Below are 21,857 nucleotides of genomic sequence, written 5' to 3' on the forward strand. Positions count from 1 at the left end.
TCTCAAAAAACATGTTTAACCCCGCCGCATTTTTGTGCCTGTCCCAAGTCAGGAGCCTCTGGCCTTTGTTAGTCTTGTATCATTTTTAATTTTAGTTTCTTGTGTATAATTTGGAGTTTAGTATGACGTCCATTAATTTATCACTGAACTAGTATACATATTTGGTTAGGGGCCAGCTGAAGGACGCCTCCGGGTGCGGGAGTTTCTCGCTGCATTGAAGACCCATTGGTGGCCTTCGGCTGTTGTATGCTCTATGGTCGGGTTGTTGTCTCTTTGACACATGTACATTCCCCATTTCCATTCTCAATTTTATTTGCTTTGCAAATGAATGTTTTTCATAGAATAATTTAACATTTTTTCCTATTTATTATATTTTATGATAAATTGAAGTTCAAACTTGTGTATCGTTACTTTTGTTGACTAGTGTATAATGCCCCTTTAAATGTCTGTTGATGGCATGTATAAATAATATTAGTTCGTTCTTGTATTATATTTGCGATTAGTAAAAGATGGTGATTAGTAGCACCATTATATTTTATGGGGAAAAAATAAAAATAAGAAATTGTATTTGAAAAACAGAAAAAAACTTAAAATCTTTAAAATAATGTAAAACAAAAATTAAAAACTATTAATTTAATAAAAATTAAAAGAGTCTCGCACATTCATTATCTCGTCAGTGACGCAAGAAGTGACCGGAAGAGACAAGGTTTTGTTGAAGAACCAAACCTCAGGTACACATTTTTAGGGTTTAATTTTGTCCCCACTGCCCATTATTCTACATTAACGAGGCTAGTAAACAAATTATAATTTAATTTATGTCCTCCTTATATTCGGTGAATTCTTGAAAATATTGTCAGGACAAAATGAAAATAGTGAACGACATTCATGAACGTAAAAAAATCCAACTTCCAAGTTTAGAAAACCTGACAAACTGGAAAAATGGGAAGAACTTTGGAGGATTTCATCCTGAAAAATGCAGCGTTGTCACAGTTTCAAAATAGAAAATTCCAATAAAAACGAATTTCAAGCTTCACAGCCAAGCACCATCTCTAACATAGTAACAATAATTTAACAACTAAACAGTGTTGCCAGCGAAACCTCCACATCAGCTCCAAATTTATCAAATTCACCTCAGTGGTCAATATGTACCATGTTTGCCGTGAGTGCGTAAGGTTATAGACTTGAACCCTGGTACTGCGGTAGGGTCTAAAAGAAGACTTAAAGGTGGTATTTCTATTTGCTAGCATCTCGGATAAGCACAGGTCATTAAGGAGTAAGTGTAAAGACTTGTTAGTTCAGAGTCAGAATAATGAGTACATGTCTTCCTGCGAACTGTTACCCTGTGAACTAGCATGTTAAAAATCCCAACTCGGGCCAAAATTAAAATCAAGTTTGTTTCCACTTGCCCCTGATGTGTCTAGGAAAAGCCGCCCAGTCAAACAAATTTATGAGCGTTTATAAAAAAATTTTTTTTTTAATTTTCAGGAATAAAATCGGAGTTGTCCGTCCGACATCAGTCTTTATGAAAATTATTTCTCGAAATTCCTCGGTTGTGTTCCTTAATTTATTTCAAGATGGAGGTCAATATTAACTTGTTGTCATCTGTTATAGTAAGAATATTCAGGAACCGGTAAAATAAAAAAAATATTGTCCAACAAATTATATTCTTTTCCCAAAAGGGATACTTGGAAGGACAAGCTTGAGGACATAACCAGCAGAGATGTCAGATTGACATCAACAGACGATGTTCTTCTCCGAGTTGTCGGATTCTGTTTGATTCTAGTCACTTGTTTAATAAATATTGTGTTTCATATATCAATTCTTTTTTAATACAGTGACCATGGTGACCTGGCATAGTGTATATCTGACACTGAGGTGAAGAGCAATCAAAGACCTTAGAAATTCAGTGTTCTATGACCATAAAAATATGTTTTAGGCTTTCAACATATCTGCAATGCATACATGTATTACTAAATAGATACCAGTATTAAATATTAGGAAAGGCCATTAATGACACACCCAAAAAATATATTTTTATTGTGATTGTCAGAATTGTGAAATAAACTGAGTACAACAATTGTATTCATCCAGTCTATAGTTTTTAGAATGAATTAATGATATTAAGATAGCCGTTCCAATCTGTTTCAATTCTAGAACAATTTGAAGTGGAATCCTAAAAAAAAATGTATTCCATGCCTGCCTGGTCCGCTCCAATACTAAGGGTAGTGGGGGAGGGGAAACAAAAATTTTTTTAATTGTGACCTCAGTGTTTTGGTCTAGTACAAAGCAGGGTTCATATTCAGATCTCTGACACTAACATGTTTTCGTCCTGAATATGCGTTTAATTTAATTTTTGCCACTGGAAATTAAACAACCATCCATCATTCTTCCAAATACAGTTCAGTCCACTATATGGCGTATTATCAAACTGATGTGTGGTGCAGAGAAACCAATGTTTACAGTGAAAATCCAAATCCATCAACAAGAATACTTATAAGATAGGTTTTAGACCACAAATGGAATAGACTATATATGCCAGGATAGTATGGGACCAGCATCAGTAAGACAATAAAGATGAAATCAGAAAAGTACAAGGACAAGCTGCATGATATGTAACCAGCAGACATAGAAATAGTGCCTGCAATATAATAAATGAACAAGGGAGGAAAAGTTTACAAAAAAGGAGTTAAAGAACATGACTAATCATGTGTTACAAAATAACAAATGACCTGGTTGCCATAGACAACAATAAAAACTTAAAAAATCAGCAAGAAGCCCCAATCGTACTGGAAATCAAACCTACTGGCGACATATATATAACAGCCAGTTTCAAAAGACTGTAAGAAGTGATGGTTGTTCATATTACATAACATCAACAAACTGGCTCTGGATATTGCAACAGCTTTAATCACCTAAAAACAAAACTTAAATCTATCACATTTCATTGTTCAGTGAATTGTGAAATCTGGGCCAAGACCTTTTTTTGGCATATATGGATAAAACAGTTCACTTCATATAATGAACATGTGTTCTAAGCTTAAAGTTGATAAAACCACTACAAACATGCACTTTAAACCAAAACTTAAACCTATCACATTTCCTTGTTCAGTGAAATTTGGATCAAAACTTTAATTTGTCATATGAATTAAATAATTCACTTCATACTGACATGACTGAACGTGTTCCAAGTTTCATGTTGATGTGTCCACAAATTACCCTAATGCTAAACTAAATCTTTGAAACTACCAGAAAGATATTTAACCAAAACTTACATCTGTCGGATAAGTGATTGGCAAACACAACGGGACATCTACTATGTTAAAAACAATATTTCAGTGCTCTTTCTACGGCCGTCTAGTATCATCATGATCATAGTCATGACTAATTTGATGCTAACTGAAATAATTTTCTTATAGATTTTTATTACATAGATGTGATGCTATTAGATTTCTTGAAAAAAAAATGCAAATTCCAGGTTTGATAAATCACTTTTCTCTATTAGTTTGAAGTGTGGTGACCCCTGCAGATGATGAATTTCTCAATAGTTTTCACTTTGTTTTCTTTATTTCAGATAAATAAAGAAGCATGAGTGAAATCAGTGATTTAGACAGGTACATATTTTCTTTTAACTGGTATATATTGTTATACGACCGCAAAAATTAAAAATGGTATGACGTTGGCGTCGTCGTCGTCGTCATCCGGCGTCGTCCAAAGACACATTGGTTTTCGCACTGTAACTTTAGTTTAAGTGAATGGATCTCCATGAAATTTCACCATAAGGTTCAATACCACAAAAGAAAGGTTGGGATTGATTTTGGGGGTTATGGTACCAACAGTTAAGGAATTAGGGGCCAAAAAGGGGCCAAAAATAAGCATTTTTGTAACTTTCAGACAATAACTTGTGTGTAAGTGTATGGATCTCTCTGACATTGTACCACAAGGTTCCATATCACAAAGGGAAGGCTGTAATTGATTTTGGGGGTAATTGCCTCAAAATTTTAGGAATTAGGGGCCAAAAAAGGGGCAAAAAACAAGCATTTTTCTAGTTTCATGACAATAACTTGTGTGTAAGTGTTTGGATATTTCTGAAATTGTACTACAAGGTTCCATATCACAAAGGGAAAGCTGGAATTGAGTTTGGGGGTAATTGCCCGAAACGTTTAGGAATTGGGGGCCAAAAAGGGGCCAAAAATAAGCATTTTTCTAGTTTCCAGACAATAACTTGTGTTCAAGTGTATGGATCTCTCTGAAATTGTACTGCAAGGTACCATACCACAAAGGGAAGGCTGGGATTGAGATTGGGGGTGATGAATCATAAGGGGGTTCAAAAAATTGGGGGGGGGGATTTTTTTTTTTTTTTTTTTTTCTTTTTTTCCTTTTTTTTTTCTTTTAAAATTTTCCATTTTAAGTTGGTTATTTCTGATTTATATTTAAAAGCAAATAATAATGATATGGTAGGAGATACACACCAAACAGGATGTGTAAATTATTATATAATAAGTATTGTGCAATAGCAAGAAATTTTCAATTGCACAGTATTGCACAATAGCAAGAAATCTTCAATTGCACAGTATTGCGCAATAACAAGAAATCTTCAATTTAACAGTATTGCGCAATAGCAAGAAATATCCAATAGCACAATACAATTTAACAGTATTGCGCAATAGCAAGAAATATCCAATAGCACAATATTGCGCAATAGCAAGAAATTGTCAATTGTACAGTATTGCGCAATAGCAAGAAATATTCAATTGCACAGTATTGTGCAAAAGAAGATACTTCGTATAAATTGCTTATTTCTTGATCAATTTCAATGGGGTTTTATTCTTGAATTCTTGGGGTTCTTTAATATTCTGAATCTAACCGTGTATTAAGTTTTTGGATTTTGGGCCCCGTTTTTAAATTGGTCCACATTGAGGTCCAAAGGGTCCAAAATTAAACTTTGTTTGATTTCATCAAAAATTGAATTATTGGGGTTCTTTGATATGCCGAATCTAACCGTGTATTTAGATTTTTAATTTTGGGTCCCGTTTTTTAAATTTGTCTACATTAAGGTCCAAAGGGTCCAAAATTAAACTTAGTTTGATTTTAACAAAAATTGAATTCTTAGGGTACTTTGATATGCTGAATCTAAACATGTGTTTAGATTTTTGATTATGGGCCCAGTTTTCAAGTTGGTCCAAGTTGGGGTCCAAAATTAAACTTTGTTTGATTTCAACAAAAATTGAATATATGGGGTTCTTTGATATGCTGAATCTAAACATGTATTTAGATTTTAGATTTTTGGCCCAGTTTTCAAGTTGGTCCAAATTGGGGTCCAAAATTAAACTTTGTTTGATTTCAACAAAAATTGAATATATGGGGTTCTTTGATATGCTGAATCTTACCATGTATTTAGATTTTTTATTTGTGGGCTCGCTATCAAATTGGTTCATATTGAGGTCAAAAGGGTCCAAAATTAAACTTTGTTTGATTTCATCAAAAATTGAATTATTGGGGTTCTTTGATATGCCAAATCTAACCGTGTATTTAGATTTTTAATTTTGGGTCCTGTTTTTTAAATTGGGTTACATTAAGGTCCAAAGGGTCTAAAATTAAATTTAGTTTGATTTTAACAAAAATTGAATTTTTGGGGTTCTTTGATATGCTGAAACTTAACATCAGGGTCCGACACTTACGGTTGTCCGATTGCCCGTGGCAAGCTAATGCCGTATTCGGACAAGTAAAAACATCATCTTGGTTGTCCGATCGGGCAAGTGAAAAAAAAAGTGTTATATGATTAAAATTTCACAAAATCAATAGTGTCTGTTGTTTTGTCCATAGATTACTCAGTGATAACACCGCACGGTCGAGTAAAGTGGTCTTAACCCCCCTTCAATGCGTATATTTCGTCAATTGTTCGCACTGAATTCCCCATTTTACCAAAAATAGATCACGTTTAAAAATATTGGCCAATCAGGCAGCCGCGGCGTTGCTTCGTCATTATCGTTATCCATCGGGACACCACTCGGGCGTTTCCGACGCACGTGTTATTCCCACCGACCAATGGAAAGCGGAGGTCTATTTTCGTTGTTCTAACTTTATAATTTGACATCGGATGTGTATTTCCCTAAGATGGAAAAACGTAAAAGCTTGAAAGAGAAAATGAAATTAAACTTTAACAAATTTGTCAGTTGTTGTCAGTTTATCAAGAAGGGTTTTTTGAAATGGCATTTCTTAGATAAATTATTATGAAATAAGTATCTCTATGTAAATGATCCAATTCCCGTATATTCATCGATCTTTTCCCTCCCTCCTCGGCTCATATATGCCTCATAGTATATTTTCATACTCCATAATCAATTTACACCCCATATACATGATAACTATATTTTATCTGCATGAACTACATTACAACCACAAAAATAGCATGTAAAAGTTTGGGCATGTAGATTTCACTTTCGGACAAGTAAAAGTAATAGGGCACTTGCCCAACTGGACAAGTTGGTATAAAAGTTAATGTCGAACCCTGAACATGTGTTTAGATTTTTGATTATGGGACCAGTTTTCAAGTTGGTCCAAGTTGGGGTCCAAAATTAAACTTTGTTTGATTTCAACAAAAATTGAATATATGGGGTTCTTTGATATGCTGAATCTAAACATGTATTTAGATTTTAGATTTTTGGCCCAGTTTTCAAGATGGTCCAAATTGGGGTCCAAAATTAAACTTTGTTTGATTTCAACAAAAATTGAATATATGGGGTTCTTTGATATGCTGAATCTTACCATGTATTTAGATTTTTTATTTGTGGGCCCACTATCAAATTGGTTCATATTGAGGTCAAAAGGGTCCAAAATTAAACTTTGTTTGATTTCATCAAAAATTGAATTATTGGGGTTCTTTGATGTGCCAAATCTAACTGTGTTTTTAGATTTTTAATTTAGGGTCCCGTTTTTTAAATTTGTCTACATTAAGGTCCAAAGGGTCCAAAATTAAACTTAGTTTGATTTTAACAAAAATTGAATTCTTAGGGTACTTTGATATGCTGAATCTAAACATGTGTTTAGATTTTTGATTATGGGACCAGTTTTCAAGTTTGTCCAAGTTGGGGTCCAAAATTAAACTTTGTTTGATTTCAACAAAAATTGAATATATGGGGTTCTTTGATATGCTGAATCTAACCATGTATTTTGATTTTGGACATTGGACCATAATAGGTAAATTAAAAAAATTGAAGTTCTTAGACCACATTCTTTCTGTGTCAGAAACCTATGCTGTGTCAAATATTTAATCACAATCCAAATTCAGAGCTGTATCAAGCTTGAATGTTGTGTCCATACTTGCCCCAACTGTTCAGGGTTCGACCTCTGCGGTCGTATCAAGCTGCGCCCAGCGAAGCATTTTATCTGAATCTGTTCTTGTAAATAATTAATGTCCATTTTTTTTTTAAACTTTGTGTTTTTAGCACTTTTATATGAGCATTTAAGACGGCTGTGATTTACTCACATTTTTGGGAAGAAGATTTCATTCATGCAATCAAACCCTTATGGGGCTGGCTTAATGTATCATTTACCAGACTTTATCACTACTTTTGAGATAAAAAAAACATAGTGCATCATGCACATCATCCTATATATATATACATCCTATCCATGAACATTTCAAGAAGTTTATCACTAAAATATATATTTACATTTTATGTCAATCTTTGTGTATATGTATATAGACCATACTAGTCAAGAAAATTACATAAGTTGGATAGTGTGAGAATCTGTTATAAAAAATATCAATGTCATTGTTAAAGTAATATTTAAAATTGGAGTTATCATCCTTTGTCCATAATCGTGGTTTGTTCAACTACAATTATGGACAAAGGAAGATGCATTTATTGCCTTACAAAGTTACATACCATGCAATGCATACTTATATCCATTTGTCCTGAAATTGCAAGAAATATTTGTCACTGAATGAATAATATATCCTTTTTAACATATATTATTATTGTTATTATTTTTATTGTTATTTTTCCTTAGACAAATAGAGCAACTCAGAAGATGTGAAATAATTAAAGAGAGTGAAGTGAAAGCATTATGTGCCAAAGCCAGAGAAATTTTAGTAGAAGAAAGTAATGTACAGCGTGTAGATTCTCCTGTAACGGTAAGTCATCTCCTCAATATTATTAAAAAAATCCTCAAACAACGCGATAAAGTAGGTGCACAACTTCAACAAGTGTGCAGTATTTAACTGAAGTTTCAGTGATGTGTAGGAGGTATTGACTACAAAAAAGCTACTACTTTTTCCTGCTGTCCCAACTGCCCAACATCACTATTGTATACTATAACCCCTGTTTCAACTTTCTGCAATCCAGCTACCAAAATAGAAACAGTTAAAAAGCCAAAAGATGAAGATTTTTTCTCTTTCACTATTTTGATAAGACATGATCACTGGATGTGGTATATACTATAAGGATTTCCAATACTATAACTATCCATTAAAGACCATATGACAAACATTGACAAAGCTGTGACTAGTTACAGGTCACTATATGTAGTTCAACAAGGACAGGATTTTACTGTGATAATTAATGTTTCTTTTCAATATAAATGCACATAGGTACTAAATTTTGCAATGCAATTCTGAGTTACATACATCATGTTCATGTAAAGCTGTATAATAAATGATTATTTATTTTTTTGTGAAGAAGAATTTCAATTATAAAATTTGGTAGACTGACTGTACCGTAACTTTACTACAATGGGGGATTACTCTTTAAAAATGTTGTAGTGAAAATATAAAAGTATTAAATAAATTTAGAAAATTATGTAATCATTGTAAATAAGTTTTTTTATATCTTTTTAACAAAGGGATTATACAAGAGAATACTGAATGATTAAATTGTTGATATTTTTTTTAGGTGTGTGGTGATATACATGGACAGTTTTATGATTTAAAAGAATTATTTAAAGTTGGTGGAGATGTTCCGGACACAAATTATCTATTTATTGGAGATTTTGTAGATAGAGGATTTTACAGTGTAGAAACATTTTTATTATTATTAGCATTAAAAGTAAGTATCAGCTTCTAGATAAGTACTAATAAAATCTTTAACAGCAAATATAATCAACAAGACATCAAACATAAATCTGACACACTATAAGTACAGCTACAATTCTAAGTTCTTTTCAATATGCAGTCTTTATACGATAAACTTTTAAACCTACAGGCCTGGAGCTTAATTTTTGGAAAATTTTGGTTAGATTCTGTTGGCCTGTAGAGATGATTTTTTCAGGCCTATAGGCAATTTAACAAGCATGGGCTGCTTGGCTTGTGGCCAAGTGTGACGACTGAATATGATACACATAAAGAACAATACCTTTTTCATGTTATACAAATAGAAAACCAGGTAAAAGTAGGGCAGGTCTGATGTTACTCAGATCATTTTAATGCTCAATGGTCAAACCATGTATCCTTAAAACATCAGACTTCAGATTGCATGATCTAAGATATTACAGTATCATATTAACAGTGCAAATGTATGAACCAATAGGCGTTTATTGTTTGGCTAAATATTGCAGTGCCTAAAATGTAACATTATCAGGTATATTAATAAATCTTTTTAAATTTTACATATTTTGGGGTAAAGATTGCATGACTTGAAAATCTCACAAGCACTTTGATTTAATTAATGTCTAAAATTACAAGTGGTGAACCTTTAGTTTCTAAACCAGGAGAGTTGACATTCACAAATAGTAACTCAGTTTAATATCCAAGTATTGAATTATATTTATTGCTCTTTAAACCCATGATCAATAGAAGAATAATTACAGATAAATGCATGAATCATCATTGTGAATTAAAATATTTTTTAGGTTAGATATCCAGATAGAATAACATTAATTCGTGGCAATCATGAAAGTAGACAAATCACACAAGTTTATGGTTTTTATGATGAATGTTTGCGGAAATACGGGTCAATAACAGTATGGAGATATTGTACAGAAATATTTGATTACTTAAGTCTTTCAGCAATTATAGATGGAAAGGTAGGTCTATTTTATACATCAAAAAAAATCCAGAAATCAAGCTCTATTTCGAAATTTGAAAAAATTGTGAATTGATAAATATTTAGCATTTAATTTAGTTCATTTTTATCAATCTTATATTTGAGATAGTCATAATTATATACTGGAAAGTACACATTATTCATTTAGTGTAGGATAGATTGAAAGAAAAATGGCTTTAGAATGCTTTCAACTATCAAAAAAGACTTCTGATAACATTTAATATATTTGCAGATATTTTGTGTACATGGTGGGTTATCTCCCTCTATACAGACATTGGATCAAATCCGTGCAATAGACAGGAAACAGGAAGTACCACATGATGGTCCAATGTGTGATTTATTATGGTCAGATCCAGAAGGTAAATTAACTTCTTCTGACAGCATGCTTATTATAAAAACTGCTTAGTTATATTCTATTTCTTCTATTGTTTGACTGTATTTTGCTTGGAATTAGAATAGCAGTTACATTTACATGTATATTATCATTAAAATGTTTGTGAAATCTTTTTTTCGAGAAGGTAAACATTGCAGGCTACTTTCAGCCATAACTGTACTATTTTACAAAAAGGTTGAGAAAAATGAAGAATTTGGATATATAAAATCAGTCCAGTTAGAATTAATGTGCCTCTATGATTGAAGTAAAGTTAAACATTTATCTGGAGCTAAAATACAATTAATATAAAAGTAGCAATAGTGTATAATAAATCAACTATCTTAAAAATTCCATAAAAAAAGATCAAAAATAAAAGCTAGTTAATAAAATATAACTGTTCTTATTTCTTTTTTCCACAGATATGCAGGGTTGGGGAGTGAGTCCTCGAGGAGCAGGTTATTTATTTGGTTCAGATGTTGCAGCACAGTTTAATGAAGCTAACCATATAGATTTAATATGTAGAGCACATCAGTTAGTAATGGAGGGTTACAAATGGCATTTTAATGAAACAGTATTAACTGTATGGTCAGCACCTAATTATTGCTACAGGTAAATAATAAAGTCTATGTTTTACAGGTATAACAATTTACATATGCATCAATAGATGTTATCACAATGACAGTATTACATGTATTATGTACTATGGCATGGATTTATAATAATTAAATCTTTTATTTCTGAGCTTTAGTGAAATCCCATTTATCTTATATTATAAGTTTAAACATTTAAGAATGCTAGTGTAGATCAAATTTGAATTCACCATTTCAGAATCTATACAATTGTGGGAAATATTTTTTCAAAAGTGTACAGTAAATTTTTATGAATGGTCAATAATTTGTAAATGGGATATTAAACCAATGTCATCTGTTTATTACCTTGAATCATGTTATTGTTACAAGGAAAGTACCTAGATTTGTTTAGAGAAGATGAAAAACTGCTTCTTCAAATAACCTTTTAGGTTTAAATACAGGAGCCAGATAAGAAAAAGGCAGGAAAGATTTACCTTCCACTTAACCTTATTTTGAGTTGCACATACTGTTGACAATAGGTTATCAAAAATTTTTGATGAGTCAAGTTACCGGTACTTGATAATTTGGGAAAAAATATCCTCACCAAAAAGTATTGATCTCAAATGAATTCATTAGATAGATTAATTCTACCTTCTTTTATAGATGTGGTAATGTAGCAGCAATTTTAGAATTAGACGAACATTTACAAAGAGATTTTACAATATTTGAAGCTGCACCACAGGTAAATTATTTATTATAAGAAAAAATATTAATGTATATAAAACATAGGTCTCTAGAATAGCTACTTTGTGATGTGTTTATAGTGTATACAAATCATGTCATGTGACGTTCATTAATTTTGAGTGGGATAATTACCCAGGATTTTCATTCAATTACACTCAGCATAACATGTGACAATATTATTAATATCTTTCTTAAAATTGACAGTTTTGTTCAGATACAGTTTTCAGCCAACAAAATGCACCATATGTTTTGTTCTTAGGAGTGGTTCTCCTAGTGACCCCTTTAATGTCGATAGTTAAATATATTAAAACTGTTCAGATCCCCATTCCTTAACCATAAATGTATTCTGAATTGTTAAAATATAGTGGCATTACAAAACAAGAGATGTGATTTGATTGCCAATTAGACAACTATTTACCAGACACCGAATGTCATAGAGTTCAGCAACTGTAGGTCACTGTACATTCTTCAACATTGAGCTAAAACCATACCGCATAGTAAGCTATACAAGCCCTGACATTACAAAATGTAAAACTTTTTTCAAAGTTTAAATATGCATTAGACATTACCTACAAATGAATATATGTTTGGAAGCTAATCATAATAAAGTATTTTGTATTTGTAGGAATCTAGGGGAATACCTCATAATAAAGTATTTTGTATTTATAGGAATCTAGTGGAATACCTCATATAAATAAAGTATTTTGTATTTATAGGAATCTAGGGGAATACCTCATAATAAAGTATTTTGTATTTATAGGAATCTAGGGGAATACCTCATAATAAAGTATTTTGTATTTATAGGAATCTAGGGGAATACCTCATAATAAAGTATTTTGTATTTATAGGAATCTAGTGGAATACCTCATATAAATAAAGTATTTTGTATTTATAGGAATCTAGGGGAATACCTCATAATAAAGTATTTTGTATTTATAGGAATCTAGGGGAATACCTCATAATAAAGTATTTTGTATTTATAGGAATCTAGGGGAATACCTCATAATAAAGTATTTTGTATTTATAGGAATCTAGGGGAATACCTCATAATAAAGTATTTTGTATTTGTAGGAATCTAGGGGAATACCAAGTAAGAAACCACAGCCAGATTATTTCTTGTAAAGAATATTAATGACAGAGATATGGGAACAACTAAACTGGATCAATTTGTTTTTAAGGGTCGTAGATATAACAGGGGTATACCATTCTGTTACATGAGGAATTTTAGGACATTATCATACTCATTAATCAGAGGTTTTTACACTTCAGTTTTTCATACACAACATTTTCAAAAGAAATCAAGAGCAGTGAATTATATTGCAAGTAAACATAGTTTTTTTTTTTGAGTTATAAATTGTATCTATAGAAAATTGTACTTTAAAACTTAATTTCAGTTTACAGACAATGTACATTTAAATATATGTAGTGTTTTTTTTTTTTTTTTTATGTATATAGCAATTCATCAATACCATCAAAGCAATAAGAAAAAAATAAGTACATCAGGGCTTTCCTTTTGAGTAAGATGGATGGCAATTTACTGTGTTAGACATTGCATTCTTGATAGAAGAAAAATGTACAACACTAAAAATAATAATTCTTTTAAACATACAATCCTGGAAATGTCACACACTATCCTTCTGTTTCAATATACAATATATTTTGAATAATTGCATTAAACTATGAGTCTTGTTTGACAGGATGTAAATTCAATTATTCTAAAGTGTGTTATACATATAAATATGATATCAACTTCTTAATGTGGTTCATTAGAAATTTCTGTCATGCAATTGTGGAAATTAATCCCTTCTACTATCCTCTCATGGTGGCAAATTATTGTTGTTTATAGTAACAGGATTTCACTTTACAGTGGAATGCACTTGCATAAGGCCACAGATAAAATACATAAACAACATCAATGTGCTTTTTTCAGTTATTTGGCATTTACAATTTTTTGTAGCCCTCCACTATGTGGCACCCATATAACCATCTTCCTACATGTGAAGTTGACAAGTCATAAATGTACAAAGTCCTGATTTATTTAAGTAGGTTTTGTACAATAATCAAGTACCAAAATGATATTGAGAGTAATTTATTGAACGGATTTATACTGTTGGAGCCATTCATAGTTTTTACTCAGTAAAGACTATTTCATACTAGATGTTCTTAAATGAATGGTACAGCAGAATTATGAAGAAGCTATTTAGCATGCAACTCGATGCCAAAGTCCCCTTAAATATTTTCAAATGAATATTCATTGTTTACATATTTTTTTTTTTTTTTTTTTTTAATTCTGTACATGGTTATACAAGTGTCTCATATTTAAGATCTACCGTCACTGCACTTGTTTAGTTAACATACAAGTCAGCATCGTTTCCCTCTCATTGTGTACAAATGCTAATCTTGTAACTGATGTAAATTACGTTTGACTTCTTGATATTATGTTCATTTTTCCACTTCTTGTATTGTGTTATTTTATGTATGCAATATCTGTTATACATGTATATTGTTTTGATGCAGCATTATGATCTGGTGTTATTTTATAAGGAGTCAAGTGCTATTCAATCATTTTATCCAATTTCCAAATTGCCACTGTACTTTAAACAAACAACAATCAATCAATCAAATTTCCTTGAGATAGGAAACATTGTATTTTTGCAGTATGGTAGAGTGCTCATCTATTGTTGGGAGGGGGGATAAGTTACAAATCTCCCTTGAGGTATGAAATAGCGACTTGGCTGTGTGTCAGTAGTAGGAGTATTTATTACTATTGTTCATTAATTGTAATAGCTGTCTATATGATATTATATATCATTAGATTTGAATGAATAAATAAATAAGACTTTTCTTTACATTTTCTTCACAAATATGCAGACTGCAGAAAATATTTTTTTGTATTTGAATTTGGGGGGTGCGGAATTATTAAATTTAAGTGAAGCTTGATCAAGGTATTGTTGATTTGACAATATCAACATATTCAATAAATTTCCATTCCAAGCTTTAATTACCCTCTCATTACCTGACAAATTATTTGTTTCTGGAACTCATTACCTGACAAATTATTTGTGTCTGGAAGTTAAAATAAGTTAAGAAGTTGATATATTAGAAAGCCATAATGATCATTTATGTATAAAATCATTTTTATCTTGCAGATATAAACTTTTACTTTTTTACTGATTTTATATAAAGATATAAATAGTGCTATCATCTTTGTAAATAAACATCCCATTTAAATTTTATGTATTGAATAATCTGAATCTGTAATAGGTTAATAGTAATTCTCTCATTTGCAAAAGTAATGACAAAATCGAAGAATAATTGAAGAGATTTATATCATTTCAGTTCTCCTGTTTTGGGGGATTTTTTTGTATTGCGTAGAATTACTTTTTAAGACCATATAACGCCTTCCAGACTTAATAATTGTAAGGAATGTGAAAATACGACTTGTATCCTTGGAACTTACAATTTGTCTTAGTTTTACTAATAAGTGAATCTACACATTGATATTACTTATCAATTGTATTATGGAAAATCCTTAATGCTATAATAAGTTCTGACTTGGTATTTTACATTGTTACTCTGTTGTGCAGAGTTATCAGTTATATGTGTGAGTTGGATGACCTTTAGAAAATATATGTAAAGAGAAATCAAGTGATAATTGCACTAGTCACAAAAAATAGTTATATCCAAAAGTGTGACACTTGTGTGTGATATATGAACATAAAGTATGTAGTATAGAGGTTGTAAAAGTGTGACCAAAAATATCACAAAATTTAGGATTTTGTCATTGTAAATCTATTCATTGATTTTGACGATTGAGTCATTTGATTTTAATATTAAATTATTTAAACATAGTTAACATTGTTCTTTTTTTATTTCAGTACAAATGAAGTACTTGTCTTATGGTATGGGTTTGACATTGTATATAATGTTATTTTAACCCTTTCGTTCGTGTCAAAAGAATTTTTTATCTTATACTTATTTAACATATTCTAATGTTTCAATAAAATTTTGGAAATAAGTTAACTTAAATGAAATAAAAACTTTGAAAACATGGCGATGGTATTTAAAAAAAATCGTCATGTTTTAAATATTGCATGGCAAAATAAATAATTTCATCAAGGAAATTCATGCTACATACTCCTAGGTATATAGTTTTATAAAATGGATTAAATTATTAGAATAGAAGTGTTTATGAGGGATTGATTGATTGATTGGCTTGGTAACATTTACTAGCAAATATAACATGAATAAAAGGAAAGAAAATATTACATACAAAAGTATCATATTTAGGATGATAGTATATTAATGAGGTATGAATATACTTTGCTTTGAAGAAGACATACATGTTGATAAAAGAAGATGTGGTATGGCTGCCAATAACAGTTACTATCAGCCAGAGTTCTAATGATTTCTAGCATGTGGAATCACTAAGTAATAGTTTGCAGGAAGACATATCACTATACTCTGATAAACTGATACACTATTCTGAATCCTAGATGCCTGCTCTTGTTCTTACTGCTAATGATATGCGCTTGTGGGAGAAGTAGCATATACTATTTAGTTTGACCAAACTATGAATCTAAACTTGTGACCTCCTGCACTCCAGATTTAATAGTTCTATACCAAGTGGCTACTGAAGTGGACAGGTGTGTTTTAAACCACTTATATATGGTATTCTGAGTTTCTTGTGTATAAGAGCAATAACATATTTGCAATATGTGTTGCATAAAGGATATAAGGCCTGTCCTCCATGCTCTGACAGTTACCATATTTTGCCATCACATGATGTTCATCATCTGTGTTCAGTTGTCCATTAACTTTTCAGATTAGTTTATCTTTTAAGTTGACAACAAAAACAATTATATAAAAAACAAAGCAAAAAAAAAACAAAAAAAAAACAACCAACAAAGTTTAACATATTTATACTATCCCCTTTAAACCATCCTCTAAATTCTGAAAAATTTAGTGGTGCATGTCCTATAGACATGTCTGTATATTATTAATAAAGCTTTATTATCTCCAGCAGTGTAACTGTCAAACATAAACTTATTCTTATTAATTTTATAAGAGCAATTTTATAAGATCTTTGAAAATTTTTTTCATAGATTCTTATAATTTAAACATCATATCATATTTGTTTTTCGTTCATTATTTTGTACATAAATCAGGCGTTAGTTTTCTCGTTTGAATTGTTTTACATTTGTCATTTCAGGGTCTTTTATAGCTGACTATGCGGTATGGGTTTTACTCATTGTTGAAGGCTTTACGGTGACCTATAGTTGTTAAATTCTGTGTCATTTAGTCTCTGTGGAGAGTTGTCTCATTGGCAATCATACCACATCTGCTTATTTTTATATAACTAGAAATGCATTGATGTGACAGTTATGAACACTTATGGTCCTCCATCCAAAGGTGTGAGACAATTTTTTTTTTATATTAGCATATATATTACTGAATAGCATTAGTATATTTAGTCATAATAAACAGTAACATAAATTAAAAAATCTTGTCGCCCACCTAAAGTATGATCCTTATTTGATGCAGCTCAGTACAACTACTTGTATGCATATCATAGTTTTACAATATTTATATCAATCAAGTGTAAGTAAAAAATAGTTAAATAATTGTAACATTTTATTTGTTATAAAATTCCCATTAGTGGTGCGTTGTTTCGTATTAACAAATATTTGGTGATTAGTCGAAACGGAAACGACCGGTGCGCGTTATCCGCCATTGTTGTTTTGATTTTCGCCGGCACTGAGTACAATCCATCTTCATCTGTGAGATCTGGCAACAATTTAAATTAACTTACACTTATCCAGGCATTTCAAAAACATCATCATGTCTATTGGGGTGCCAATTAAGGTTCTACATGAAGCAGAAGGTCATATTGTTACCTGTGAAACGACGACAGGGGAAGTTTACAGAGGCAAGCTAGTTGAGGCAGAAGACAACATGAATTGCCAGATGACAGCAATAACTTGCACCTACAGAGATGGTAGAGTTGCACAGCTCGAAAATGTTTATCTCCGTGGTAGTAAGATCAGATTCATGATTCTGCCGGATATGCTGAAAAACGCACCTATGTTCAAGCGAGTGAAAGGAGGATCTGGTGGAGGTGCAGGGAGAGGGAAATCTGCAATCCTCAGGGCACAAGGTATAAAAAAAAAGCATCTATGAAGTATAAAGCAAATAATACATCTGTATTCCATATCAAATCGAGTTAATGCCCACCTCTCATCTTGTTAGCGGTTGTAGATTAGTGTAGTAGTGGATCAAAGCCAAAGCCCTTCATTGGCTTCAATCACTTGACAAATCCCTGAAACAAAAAAATACAGGGCACCAATTGCTGTTTTCATCAAAATGGCTAAAATCACTGGAGCAATTAAAACTTAGTATAAGATCACCCCGTCATGCATATCACTGCGAATTGAAGACTGCCCCTAGTAATGATCTGAAAGGAATTCATTGCTAGATACTAGTCCAAATCAAATGCTAGATGCATGTGTCCTAGTCCAAATAGTCCTACTTGTGACATCTTTAAAGGCTATCTTAGGTTTTTTTTCTGTGAAGCCTTTCTACAACGGAAATTAAAATAGCCTTTCAGGACATCATAATTATTTGGACTACATGTATCGATAAACTTTACATAATTTTCACTAATTGTCCAAAATTACGCGGCATTGCATCCCAGCAGTTCTAATATCCAATAAAATTTGTAGTTATCTACAAGATAAAGTGAAAATTTCTGGTGTCGCAGAGAAAACAGATACACCTTATCACTATTTATTCCAATCTAGAAAAGTTCTGGAATTATACAATTCTTTTCTTGTCATCACAATCCAGTTGAAGCTATCTGGATCCCTGTTCAAACATTGTATAGTGCATTAAAATTTTCATAGAGAATTGTTTAAACCATCGTAAACACTTCAAACAAAGCCTTTTTATTACATGATTTTTTTGTATATATCATTAGGATCATAAACTATAAAAATATTCACTTCCTAAACTTTTCCTCCCTCAGCTCATTACTAATGACCTTTGTTTTTGCGATACCTGACCCAAACAGGAAGTTATCTAAGTAATTGTCTTTTATAGAATGGACTAAATAGCGATAAGGTGTATTCTTGTATGGCATCTATAGTTCCAGTGACAAGTGTCGCTAATTATCAGATAAATGTAACAAAAGGGCAAATATTGATAAGCTATTTCTAAGGATTCAAGAAATCAGATTTGGTTTTATTGACCTGAAACCCTTACAAGCATACATGTATATTAGAAAACTCACAAATTCTGTCATAGAAATATTTGCAAGGGCATACCAGGAATAGGGCCAGAGATACTGGAGGTAATACAGACCTTGAAATTAACCACATCACTTGGCAACTCTGGGATAAAACTGACATAAATAACAAAGAAAAAATACTATTCAGGTGAGGTAGTCTTGATTTGGAACAGGAACAAAATGTTAAATTTATACAAATATCTTAAATTAAAACAAACATACAGTAAAAAAAACAACCTGCACAGTATGATTATGAACATCTGTGCGACCTCTAACTTGAACAAAAAAAAGATATAATAAAAATGCAAGTAATTTGGAAGCAAGGTCAAAATGTGCTTTCATAAGTTGTCGGACGATCTTGTTATTGTATGCATTGCAGTCTTTGACCTAAACTTTTGCAGCCAGACTGAGACACTCATTTTTTGGAAAATTTTGTATAGATTTTGGTGGTATGTATAAAAATCATTACAGGCCTCATAATATGTTGGCTGGTGGGCATGTGATCATGACCAATCATGAAGATTGGGCCATTGTATTTTTGAGTCTTAGTGATAAAAAGTTTTTTATTTCAAATTACCTGATTCTTAAAGGGAAACAATCATGTCAACAAGAACCGCCTCGGTGGTCTTGTGGTAGCATGTTTGCTGCTTTTGTGCTAAATAAACAGCTGAAAGCTGTAAGAGCAAAGACTTGTTGGCTTGAAGTCATAATAATGAAGTCATAAACATTATTATGACTTCAAGCCAACAAGTCTTTGCTCTTACAGCTTTCAGCTGTTTATTTAGCACAAAAGCAGCGAACATGCTACCACAAGACCACCTGTGTATTGTTGAATTTATATCCATACACTCAAACAAAGAATGAAAATCAAAATGAAGTCCATATAAACTGGATCAAATTATCTCATAATTATTTATTATACATCTGATCGTGTAAGTTAGCACAGCATCATAACTTCTAGAAATCCTTTTTTATACGCCCGTTTACGGGACGTATTATGGTATACCTCTGTCCGTCCGTCTGTCCGTCGTCAACATGTCGGACATTAACTCAAAAATGCTTTAACCAATTTGCATAAAACTTTGGTGAATTGTTTATATCTATTGACATGAGCTCCCTTTCAATTTTTATAAATTTTAGATTTTACGTTTCCGAGTTGCAGGGTTTTATTCATGAAAAAAGGGGGGATTTTCCAGTTTTTGGACAAAAACTCAAAAATGCTTTCAGCAATTCTAATGAAACTTTGGGGAATTGTTTGTATGTATTGATGTAAGCTCCCTTTAGAATTTTATAAATTTTACATTTTACATTTCTGAGTTATGGGGTTTTATTCATTAAAAAAAGGGGTGATTTTCCAGTTTTCGGACAATAACTCAAAAATTCTGTCACCAATTCTCATGAAACCTTGGTGAATTGTTTATATCTATTGATGTAAGCTCCCTTTTTATTTTCATAAATTTCTAATATGACATTGAGAATTAATTGAACTTTATTTGTTTATAGTCTGACAACAGATTTACTAAGTATTGCACAACAGCAAGAAATCTTTAATTGAATATAAATTCAATTCATATAACCAATTTCAAGATCTTTGACTACATTTATTCAGAAACCTATAATATGTCAAATATTTAATTACAATCCAAATTTGGACCTGAATCAAGCTTGAATATTGTGTCCATTTTTGTCCCAACTGTTCAGGGTTGGACCTCTGCGGGCGTATCTAGCTGCGCTCAGCGAAGCAGTTTATTTTTAAACAATGTAATTTGATATCATATACATGTACAATATAAAGCGCAGAGTGCACATGCACTGTACATATCCATTAATTAATAAGTGAAAAGAAACAAGTTAGTTGAGAGTTCCAGTCCAAATGGCACCCAACCTTCATAAATATATCCAGGAGATCTGGACTTTAATTTTAGCATAATGGAAGTATTGTTTTTTAAAACATTTCAAAATTGTATCTCAATTTGACAAGAATTAAAATTCAGCAACAGATTAAACCTGATTATGCCTAGGTTTCACAATTCAGTACTTCGTGCTTGAAGATATTGATTTGATATTTGGTAAATAATTTTATCATGACAAGTTACAGATCAAGTTCGAATTTTGTTTTGGTCTGATGATTTTGTGCACAGTTAATGTCCTTGGACTTTATGAATTCACTCAAATAATCAGTTTTCCACTTTTTTTCGTCATGCTTGAATATATTTACTTGACATATGTAATATAGTTTACACCATGACAAGTTATAGATCAAGTTAGCATTTTGTTCCAGTACAATGAATTTTGAACTGGTAGGGGACTATGTATTGCGATGCAATACTCTCAGAATGCTTGTTAGTCTAATTTTGCAATTTAGCTGCCTACACATCTATGTGATGCAAAACTCTCAGAATGCTTTTTACATTGTAGTCTTAGTTAGCAAATTAGCTGCCTACACATCTATTGTATCATAAAAATGACATTAATGTTTCATTCACAGAAAACTTTTTAAACCATTTTAATATACATTTGTACTGTGGACCTACGTGTATAAATTATAGCAAAACTGAATTGTCAATTTTGTTTATTTCAGCTGCCAGAGGAGCCAGAGGTCGTGGTGGTGGTGGACGAGGAGGAGGAGGATTCCAGAGGAGACATTAACATTCTTTTTTTTCATTGACATTATGTGAAATCAAACTGAACAATTGTGACAATGAATGAGTATTTTTTAAATCTTGTAAATGTTGTTGATATCCAAAACAGTGTAGTTTGGTATTTATCATAAAATCATAACATTCTTCATGATCATGTGACATTGTCATGTTTTACATTGTATATAAAATATTTGATGTAGA

At 31.6% G+C, this 21,857-nt stretch overlaps 2 protein-coding genes across 2 annotated transcripts; both read left to right on the plus strand.

The window, feature by feature from the left end:
* Positions 1–686: 686 nt before the first annotated feature.
* Positions 687–15,580, plus strand: LOC127710780 (serine/threonine-protein phosphatase 4 catalytic subunit). Its single transcript, XM_052216742.1, has 9 exons — positions 687–731; positions 3,572–3,611; positions 8,014–8,137; positions 8,895–9,047; positions 9,850–10,023; positions 10,276–10,402; positions 10,836–11,025; positions 11,649–11,727; positions 12,801–15,580. The coding sequence occupies exons 2-9, from the start codon at positions 3,586–3,588 to the stop codon at positions 12,849–12,851; spliced, it is 924 nt and encodes a 307-aa protein (XP_052072702.1). The 5' UTR covers positions 687–731; positions 3,572–3,585; the 3' UTR covers positions 12,852–15,580.
* A 1,852-nt stretch (positions 15,581–17,432) lies between these two features.
* On the plus strand, positions 17,433–21,857 carry LOC127710784 (small nuclear ribonucleoprotein Sm D3-like). Its single transcript, XM_052216747.1, has 2 exons — positions 17,433–17,886; positions 21,596–21,857. Exons 1-2 carry the CDS (start codon positions 17,571–17,573, stop codon positions 21,661–21,663), a joined length of 384 nt encoding a protein of 127 aa, XP_052072707.1. The 5' UTR covers positions 17,433–17,570; the 3' UTR covers positions 21,664–21,857.

The sequence above is a fragment of the Mytilus californianus genome, unplaced genomic scaffold, assembly GCF_021869535.1.
Source record: "Mytilus californianus isolate M0D057914Y unplaced genomic scaffold, xbMytCali1.0.p SCAF_8, whole genome shotgun sequence".
Taxonomy (NCBI): domain Eukaryota; kingdom Metazoa; phylum Mollusca; class Bivalvia; order Mytilida; family Mytilidae; genus Mytilus; species Mytilus californianus.

Excerpts from the sequence above, each read along its gene's own strand:
- LOC127710784 (XM_052216747.1), top strand. The coding sequence starts at position 17,571 with ATGTCTATTGGGGTGCCAATTAAGGTTCTACATGAAGCAGAAGGTCAT. Across the intron at positions 17,887-21,595 it reads TGCAATCCTCAGGGCACAAG|CTGCCAGAGGAGCCAGAGGT; the intron begins GTATAAAAAAAA and ends TGTTTATTTCAG.
- LOC127710780 (XM_052216742.1), top strand. The coding sequence starts at position 3,586 with ATGAGTGAAATCAGTGATTTAGACAG. Across the intron at positions 9,048-9,849 it reads TATTATTATTAGCATTAAAA|GTTAGATATCCAGATAGAAT; the intron begins GTAAGTATCAGC and ends AATATTTTTTAG. Across the intron at positions 10,024-10,275 it reads CAGCAATTATAGATGGAAAG|ATATTTTGTGTACATGGTGG; the intron begins GTAGGTCTATTT and ends ATATATTTGCAG.